Source organism: Frankliniella occidentalis, unplaced genomic scaffold (assembly GCF_000697945.3).
Source record: "Frankliniella occidentalis isolate FOCC.00 unplaced genomic scaffold, Focc_3.1 Scaffold460, whole genome shotgun sequence".
Lineage (NCBI taxonomy): Eukaryota > Metazoa > Arthropoda > Insecta > Thysanoptera > Thripidae > Frankliniella > Frankliniella occidentalis.
In genome coordinates this window covers 84,973-93,581 of record NW_026267578.1, presented here as the reverse complement: position 1 = coordinate 93,581, position 8,609 = coordinate 84,973, and the positions used below count along the sequence as shown (strand labels likewise).

Sequence of the window (8,609 nt, the reverse complement as noted above, 5' to 3'; positions counted from 1 at the left end):
CAGGTATTTGGTAGTAAGCTGTAAATCAGGTCTGGAAGGGAACAAATCGAAAGCTAACATTGTCTGCCTGTGTGCGTCTTTCTCCCCAGTGCCCTAGTCGGGGGGGAACAAATGTAAAAATAAAAGGAGTAGAATAACAAAGGCTGCGCAGAGTCAGAGTCTGCGAATGGAGAGGCAAACTCAATTATCGGTGTGGCGGCGGGGCGCGGGGCGAGGCGGGGCAGTCCAGCCCGAGCAATGCAATAAACGCTGGCCGCCGCGCCGCGCCCAGCCGCGCCCCCACGCGACCGCGCGCGCTCTCAGCTCGCGGTGACCGGAGCAGTGTACAGGGACTTTATTTTCGTGCACCGCTCCCTCCCTCCCTCCCTCTCCTCCGCCCACCTCCCTCCCCCCTCCTCCCCCTGTCCGGCCTCACCAGACCGGCGGCCGGGCGGCCGGGCGGGCCCCTTCTTGCGAGGGGCACCGGGTAGGCAACCTCGCGAGCCCGCGCGCGCGCCCGTGCGCCGAGTTGCCTATCCTCGGGTCGTCAGGCGCGCTGCGCTGCGCTTGGTGCGGCGCGCAGCAGGCAGCTTGGCGACCACCGCGCCGACGCGGCGTGCGGTGGGCCCGGTTTGGTTTGCCGTCGGGCGTTTTCTGAAAGGCTTCTAAGAGGTGTTTGTCGATTGATTAGGAGACTACACTTTGTGTGTTTTCCGCCTTTTCTCCCACTTCTCTGACCCGCAGATGTGTCGGTCTTGTGTTGCAGTATCCTCGGCCAGCTCGAGCTTGGCCGCATCAGCGCCGCACCTTCCCAACGGTGGCCACCATCACCACCACCACCACCACGGTCACCACCAGCCGCAGCCGCCGTCCACACAGCAGCAGCAGCAGCAACAGCAGCATCAGGCGCAGCAGCAGCAACAACAACAGCAACCGCAGCAACAGCCGCAGCCGCAGCCACACCCGTCCATGCTGAGCGCGGCGAGAATCAGGGAGCAGCGGGAGCGCGACAGGGAGCAGCGCGAGCGGAGGGAGCGGGAGCGGGAGCGCGAGAGGGAGCTGGAGAGGGACAGGGAGAGGGAAGTCCTGACGGGACACGCCCCGCCCATACACCCCGCCCACCGACCCTCCCCGATGATGGCTCATCACTCCTACCAGGTGAGGGAGAGAAGTGCCATCGGCTGGTGGACCGATACCTGAGAGGAAAGGAAAAGGGAAAATCGTTGGTAATTGACTAATGTCGTCGCTCTTCGTCTTTTTGTTTTTAGGTGCCGGAGAAAGGCCATGGTACTAGCAATGGACTTTTGAATGGAATAGCATCTTCAATCAGTCGACTAGCTGCCAACAACTGTGATTTGACGATAACAACCACTAATACTCCGTCGGGAAGTGCCTCGCCACCCCAAGCTCACAGTTTTCACAACAATAATAACAATATTAGTACTAGTAATAATAATAATAACAATAATAGCTCAAATGTCAACAACAACAATCGACACTCACCTCTACAATTACAAATTAAAAGTAGCAACACTGGGGGTGGTGGAGGCAGCCAGCATTCTGGAAGCTCTACCGGGGCTCTCAGTCCCGTATCTGATCTATTAGACGACAATCCAAGTAAGAACTTGCTCTACTGCTTTTAGTTTTAGAAAATTCCATCCGTAAACTAAACCTTTTCATTCTTTTCTCACAGATCAACCTACTATCAACCAAGCCAATACTAATATGGTGGATGGAATAAACTTGGATGAGATAAAGGAGTTTGCAAAAGCCTTCAAAATAAGACGTCTCTCCCTAGGACTGACTCAGACTCAAGTGGGTCAGGCTTTGTCTATAACTGAGGGTCCCGCTTACAGCCAAAGTGCCATCTGCAGGTTAGTAAAAAAAGTTAATGTTTACTACTGCAGTTAAATTTCTTCAGTCAATATAGCTACAGTTTTAAATTTAAGTGTACTAGAGAAAGATCTTTTGGCTGAATCCAGGTGTCTCTGTTGTGTCAGATCCTTTAAATTAATAAGTCTTTATTGAGTGCCCCTTTCTGCCTCATCCTTTAAAGTATGTAATGATCATGACATAAAAGTGGCAATTGGAGTACAATTATTCATATCAGAGTCTCTATTTACCCTTTTGTGAAAGAACTACTCTACAAACTTGTTTGTTTTTGGGTGTGCTGCACTTTTAGATTTTAAAATTTCAAGCACTATATATGCAGTCTAGGCACCCAGGAAACATCAATTACCCATTTAAAACCTTGAGCATATAATGCTAAGGACTGATTTATCCATTAAAGAAAGCCATCAGTAGTGTTAAATGTGTGATGTAGCAATAAGTAAAGTTAGTTTCTATCTGAAATGTCTTAATATACTTTATATACTTCATTTGAAACAACAGAGATGGGATAGGACCTAGCTGTCATCATGCAACTCAAACAAAATTAAGGAAGGGGAAAATGGAAAAAAAGAGAATAGCCTAAAGTAGAGAAAATTGCATGAATTGACTTGAAATGTAGCAGAAACTCTACAGGCAAAATGCCTTCAGAATTGAGATGTTTCAAGGCCCTAAATTCTCTCAACAGTTATGGCAATTTAAACATTTCATTTAATTATCTGTCTCACATCTAGCCTGTTTCTCTGAATGTGAATAGTTGAAAATAGACTCTGATAAGATTTTATCAAAAAGCTTTAGAATAATAATGAATATGATTAAGCATTTTATTTTTTAAATACCAATAGAACACATTAAATCAAAGGGCACTATAACTGTTGTACATAGATTTTAAGGGGAGTAAAATATAAATCTGTAATATCAGGTATTTGGTAGTAAGCTGTAAATCAGGTCTGGAAGGGAACAAATCGAAAGCTAACATTGTCTGCCTGTGTGCGTCTTTCTCCCCAGTGCCCTGGCCACGCAGATGATATGTGCCGCTCAGATAGCCAACCAGCGTCCAAATGTGTATGTCATATTATTCCCAGTTCTATACAATTTTTTATACTCCTTCTCTTCTCGTTGTTTGTTCGTTTATTTTAGTGACTAGAACTGGGCATGCAATGAATGTTAACCTTGTGATCAGTAAGTACTGCTAAATATGTAAATAAATAAATCAAGGGTCCAGAGCACCTGCTAAAAAAAAAAAAAATGCACTCAAGAAACACATGAATAGAGGATCTCTACTTGAGTGTTCTAGAAGATTTCCAATAATATGGACATTACGTGTCTTTTGCAGCCTCACTTTTCCTTTTTTGATAAACAAATATTAATAATTTTATAGCCTGTCAATACTTTTTAAAAACTGACTTAGGCATGCCATACGCAAATGCAAATGGGGCAAACCAAACAATTATCATGCCCTGTGCTAGTCACACCAGTACATGTCCGTTGCTTTTCTTGAAACATTCAGAGCTGTTTCCCTCTCAGTTGCTGGAAAATATTTCTATTCAAAATCTTTGGGCAATCAGCATTTAAAGGGGAATCACAGAGTTGAAGTTAACTCCCCTCCATGAGACTGGAACTTCTGATTTATTGTAGTGTACCACCTCAAGATCTCTACAATGCCTTGTTTCAAAACAAAAATATTGTTTATCATATTTAATCTTATTTTATGAAATCAAAGAAATCTAAGTTGTTTTTGTCCAACATTAGAAATAACTCTGATTCAACTTGTAAAGATTGTTACAACATGTCAAATAACTTAACGATTTATTGAAAACAGTGCATGAATTATGGCGCACTGATGGTAGCCTATTGCACTCTCCCTAACAAAATTTCCTTTTCATTCATTAATATCTGTGGCCCATTTCTGAAATATTTCTTTTCTGTCCTGCCTTTGGCTTTACCTGAACTCACGGACTTACAAAAACTAAACAGCTTCATTCTATGTCATCAAATTTCTTAAAGGCAACGACGTCATACAAGATAATGTATACTGCTCATACAGTTAAAATATTGCTACTTGAAGAGTTCAATTTATATTTTTGTAGGTCAGTGAGCCAGGGCATTAGGGCGTTGTGGCACTCTCTTGCGCTATATGCTTTTCAGTAACACTTTCCAGGCTTTTTATGGAAGAATTTATTTTTAAACGGTCCTTTTTCCCAGTCTTAGTTGATCTTTTTGGTAATTGTCTTGTAATTAGGCAAGGTATTGGTAGATTTGATGTTTCTTGTGGTCCTCTGTAGCTGCTTGGTTCATTCTTTCTTATTTTACCTCAGAGCATGAGACAATACTGCATGAATAGGTTCTCCTTAGTTACTGGAAAATTACAACCTAACAATAATTTCCAATGAGTAGTTTCTGCCCAATAGCATTTCAATCTAGTAGAAATTAGAAGTAACATTTAATGAAAAAATCTTTTGAAGAAAAGTAAACCTGTTTTTTCTTTTTATTTCAGATTTGAGAAACTTGATATCACCCCAAAGAGTGCCCAAAAGATTAAACCTGTTTTGGAACACTGGATGAAGGAAGCAGAGGAAAGGTATGCTAGAAAATAGAAAAGCAAAATTTATTTAATGTAAATTTTATTTTATTTAAAATTTGACAATCTATTTTTTAGGTACAAAATAGGACAAAATCACCTAACTGAATTCATTGGAATGGAACCATCCAAGAAAAGAAAACGGCGCACTTCTTTCACTCCACAAGCTTTAGAGCTACTAAACCATCATTTTGAAAGAAATACTCATCCCTCAGGTATGGGCAAATTGTTTATAGGATTACCGCTCAGCATTAGCCTTCTTGACTGCACCTTCCTCTTTGGTATATGTCAATCAACTGGGGTCATAGTTAGCACCCTGGATCAAAATGTGAAGGTAGCGGATGTATGGATAGCTTAAGGTGCAATGTCAATTCACCTACACTTTGGTTCAAAAAACACATTACCTAGTACACTTTGCAGGTTTAAGTTGATTAAGATGGAAATTAAAATCTAATGAGTTCTTCTCCTTTCCCTCACAGGTACTGAAATCACTGCACTTGCTCATCAACTGGGTTATGATCGCGAGGTGATACGCATTTGGTTCTGCAACAAAAGACAAGCACTAAAAAACACAGTTCGAATGATGTCCAAAGGTCTGGTTTCGTAAGCCAATAGGATTTAGGATGATTATTTCCATTTTTTGATCTTGAAATCATTACCTTACGAACAGATAGTAATTGGACTAAAGATGAAGAGTTAAATGGTGCTAGAAAAGCTTGACTTTTCAAGTGTGATAAATGCAGGACACTATAGCTGCATTGCATTTGACCTACAAACAAGAAGTCATAAGTGATCACAAACTATTCAGTGACTGAAAACTTGGTTAGTTACCCTAACACAAGTTGCCTTTACAGGGTGATATCTTTCAAAAGAAAACAACTTTGACAAACTTGTGATTATTTTACTGAAAGTGAAAAGTGTTGTCTCTAGTCCTAAATTAATTTGAGAAATCTTCTCTCCTACTTCCACGGCATTAGATGCTGACATTTATTCCCTAATTGTTCAATTGTTTTGAGGCAGAGTCTGTTAAATTTGTTCATGTCTTCACTTATTACATGAGTACAGTATTAGCTAGCTAAAACCTAAGGTTAGTCTTCCTGTTAATATATACAACTGTGCTTTATTGTCTGGGTTGAAGTCAGTCCCACAACCCAGAAAGGAAAAGATTTGAACATTTAAACATGCTCCTATGAAAATGTTTTACTTAGTCTTGTTTTTTCCTTCACTGTATGTAGTAGAGAAAGACTTCTCAAAAATGCAGTGTTTGGAAGCAATGGTTGCTCCTTTGATAGAGATTTGACAGTATCAAAAGTGTCAAGAGTGATTTTTTTTATAAACCATACAAATATTGCTAAAGACCATTGAGTTGTATTAGCCCAGTGGCTATCCAAATGAGACAAAATATAGCCTTAAGCAAAACTAACTTTATTGTGATTGTGATGTGCCATCTTCTGAAGATCAGAGAAAAATGGCACAGCTAGACCCTGATCAATGAGGGCATGTGCTTTGCAAAGTCAAAGAAGGCTCACAAAGGTGCCATAGAGCTGAAGAATAATGTAGAGAGTTGTATTTGTCACATATGCCCTGCTTTTTCAGAGGCTTTCTGTGCAAAATTTTTATTACATGTAGTAGCCTTATGAACTTCCTCATTTCACTCACCTCCCAGAGCTAAAACTCCCCTCTACTTCATGTACACATATTTGTTAAAACAGTTCCTTGTGGTGCACATCCGTGTTTCATGTTACTTACTGGAAATCTAGTTTTAGTTAAGAACTTTTATGCACTAGTTCTCTTGGAAGTTTGAAAATTAATTACAACCAAAGAAATCATAAATTATAGGGAGTAATAAATCAGCAGACGTATACTGGACCATTCAATTTATATGAATCTCTTAACAAAAATCGAAAACAAAAATTTGTGATATTGAATGAATTACGATGAAGAACTAACAGTCTAAATACATTTTACTGATCTAAGCAGTAAAATTTTTTGCTGTTAATACTATGGAAACCTCTGTAATTTGATTACTGTAAGAAATTTGAGTGCAATAAGTTAATTTTAGTTGTTTTAGTTCTTAGAGAGTTGATGTTGTCTTCATAGAGGAGAAATTATAATATTGTTATGTTAAATGGAAATGAATGCATTTATGACAAACCAGCAAATTCCTTACTACTTTCAACTGAACCTAAACTTTTGTGACCCGACATGGTACCAATCTACCGTACGGGTTGCTCTGATGAGGATCATTCATTACTCACCATAATCAGTCACCTATTACTGATTAACACAGATCAGTCATCCAAAAAGTCATCCATCATGTCAAAATTTCCAATTAAATTATTATCATTCCCAGCATCGGATGGACCTGCTTCTAGTCCAGCATCAAAATCTTTATCCTTTCTCTTCTTTTTTGATGAACCAGAACTTAATTCTTCGCTAATTTTAGTTATTCGTTCTTTCTGTAATTGCATCAAAACAAGTATTATACACATTCATTATACTGAACAAAGAAGATCTTTTAGTGTTACACAGCAAATTTGCTGGGAACAATGGATTGACACTGGTTTTAGCTGTGCATTGGAATAGTCTGCATATACACCCTGCAATATGTATCGCTCCCAGCAAAATTGGTAAGTAATTCAAAAAGACGTTCCAGGCGCAACAGTCGTAGCTAAAGAAGAAACACTTACTAGTGACTCGTTTTTACGAACTAGAAGCCGTACATCATCAGCATTTATTGTAGTATGCTTGGCATGTCTGGGATAAAATGAAACATTATATTCAGCAGTTACCTCAAAATATTAGCTTATTATCACTCAATAATAGAAACAGACCGTGCAAATAATTCTAGATCGGTTCCATAATCTTGAACTTTACGCCAAACCATCTCTGCAATCAGTTCCACAGACTGCTTATCAAATGTAACTTTTTGTGTCAATCCAGATCCTACTTCATTACAAATTTTTTTGACATCACACAAAACAGTGAGTTTCAATTTCTGAAAATAAATTTACATCATTTTTTAAAATGAATTAGTCAGAATGTGTTTGAAATTATGGAGCATCTAATAACTTACATCAGATTCAGTCAGAGAATCAAAGTTCGGAAAAGACATTATTGGGGGTAAAGCTCTGCAGTATCTAAAAGTGTCAACCAATTTAAAAGAAATGTCAACTGTCAACGACAAATAAGGCAGATAATATGGCGAAAAAGGTAACATTTGACATTTGGATTGGTTACATTTTCAATTTTTGCTGCATGTACAGCTGGTCAGTCTTATTGGCAGACACTCGAACTCGAACAGCCTTCTCCCCCCCTACCCCCTGTGCCTCGCACAATGTAAATAAACAGTGAAGATCGGCGTTTACTGCTCCCTATCGATAATACATGCCCCAATGTAGAAATTTAGAATTTTAGGGTGGACAGCGATATTAATGGTAAGGTATAGTGCTTGATTGTTTAATGTCCGGAATATTGAATTGTTCTGTTGCGGTTATTGTTGGAGGTTAGTGTGCTCTAGCCTGGTTCCATTCCAATTTTACACACAAGCACCTGGCTACCTGGCTCTCTGTAAGCTTTGATGAGCAGGTGTTGAATGAATGAATGAGTACACTCCTCCATTCCATGCAGTTTGTTAGATACTCTTGTATGTCATTATTTGCTAATGGGTTAACTGTCATGTTTTATCCTATATCATATATTTTACTCAATATTATTCTCGTGGAACAGAAACCTTTTTTCACTTTCTGGTTGGGGTGCAAACCGAGTGGTACTATCCCCCAAACAATCAATCAATGTGCGTTGCAGCTAATTTGCAGCTGCCCCTTCGTATACTTAATGCTTGTTTCCCATGCCAAATTAGTTATTTGAAAGACCATGGACACTTAGAGACGTATGGGGGGGGGAGGCATTTAAAAGTGTATTGTATGAGTAAATTATATGTAATTAAAAGTTGGTGAGCGCTAAAAGTACCGTTTAATATGATTGCAGGAACTTGGCCCAGAAATGTTCTTGACATGATCAAAGAAGTCTGTGGAGTCATTTTACCCAAAATAATAGGTGAGTTGACATGACAGTAACCAACGCTGGTCCAATTTTTGTCTGCGACTCTATGAGGAGCTTCCTTTCGTGTGCATCAAAGGGTGGTTTTTGATGTTTTTTT

The 8,609-nt window shown here is 39.7% G+C and overlaps 2 protein-coding genes across 3 annotated transcripts; one reads left to right on the top strand and one right to left on the bottom strand.

Moving 5' to 3' along the window:
- The first annotated feature begins 708 nt into the window (after positions 1–708).
- On the top strand, positions 709–6,609 carry LOC113206268 (POU domain, class 6, transcription factor 2-like). Its single transcript, XM_052274884.1, has 8 exons — positions 709–1,137; positions 1,248–1,596; positions 1,673–1,853; positions 2,875–2,931; positions 4,364–4,447; positions 4,526–4,662; positions 4,927–5,040; positions 5,118–6,609. Exons 1-8 carry the CDS (start codon positions 724–726, stop codon positions 5,165–5,167), a joined length of 1,386 nt encoding a protein of 461 aa, XP_052130844.1. The 5' UTR covers positions 709–723; the 3' UTR covers positions 5,168–6,609.
- LOC113205723 (centromere protein S-like) lies at positions 4,474–7,743 on the bottom strand. Of its 2 annotated transcripts, XR_008012108.1 has the most exons (7): positions 7,524–7,743; positions 7,282–7,445; positions 7,138–7,204; positions 6,706–6,906; positions 5,107–5,216; positions 4,852–4,990; positions 4,474–4,763 (listed from the first exon to the last, which is right to left on the bottom strand). XR_008012108.1 is itself a non-coding variant. In XM_026421448.2 (4 exons), the coding sequence occupies exons 1-4, from the start codon at positions 7,665–7,667 to the stop codon at positions 6,739–6,741; spliced, it is 543 nt and encodes a 180-aa protein (XP_026277233.1). In that variant the 5' UTR covers positions 7,668–7,743; the 3' UTR covers positions 6,308–6,738. The 2 variants fall into 2 exon arrangements, 1 of the variants encoding a protein (XP_026277233.1); XM_026421448.2 differs by lacking the exons at positions 4,474–4,763; positions 4,852–4,990; positions 5,107–5,216 and having other exon boundaries at positions 6,308–6,906.
- Between the last annotated feature and the right edge of the window lie 866 nt (positions 7,744–8,609).

Excerpts from the sequence above, each read along its gene's own strand:
- LOC113205723 (XM_026421448.2), bottom strand. The coding sequence starts at position 7,667 with ATGTTACCTTTTTCGCCATATTATCTGCCTTATTTGTCGTTGACAGTT. Across the intron at positions 7,446-7,523 it reads ATTCTCTGACTGAATCTGAT|AAATTGAAACTCACTGTTTT; the intron begins GTAAGTTATTAG and ends ATTTATTTTCAG. Across the intron at positions 7,205-7,281 it reads GATCTAGAATTATTTGCACG|ACATGCCAAGCATACTACAA; the intron begins GTCTGTTTCTAT and ends ATTTTATCCCAG.
- LOC113206268 (XM_052274884.1), top strand. The coding sequence starts at position 724 with ATGTGTCGGTCTTGTGTTGCAGTATCCTCGGCCAGCTCGAGCTTGGCC. Across the intron at positions 1,597-1,672 it reads TCTATTAGACGACAATCCAA|ATCAACCTACTATCAACCAA; the intron begins GTAAGAACTTGC and ends CTTTTCTCACAG. Across the intron at positions 4,663-4,926 it reads AAGAAATACTCATCCCTCAG|GTACTGAAATCACTGCACTT; the intron begins GTATGGGCAAAT and ends TTTCCCTCACAG.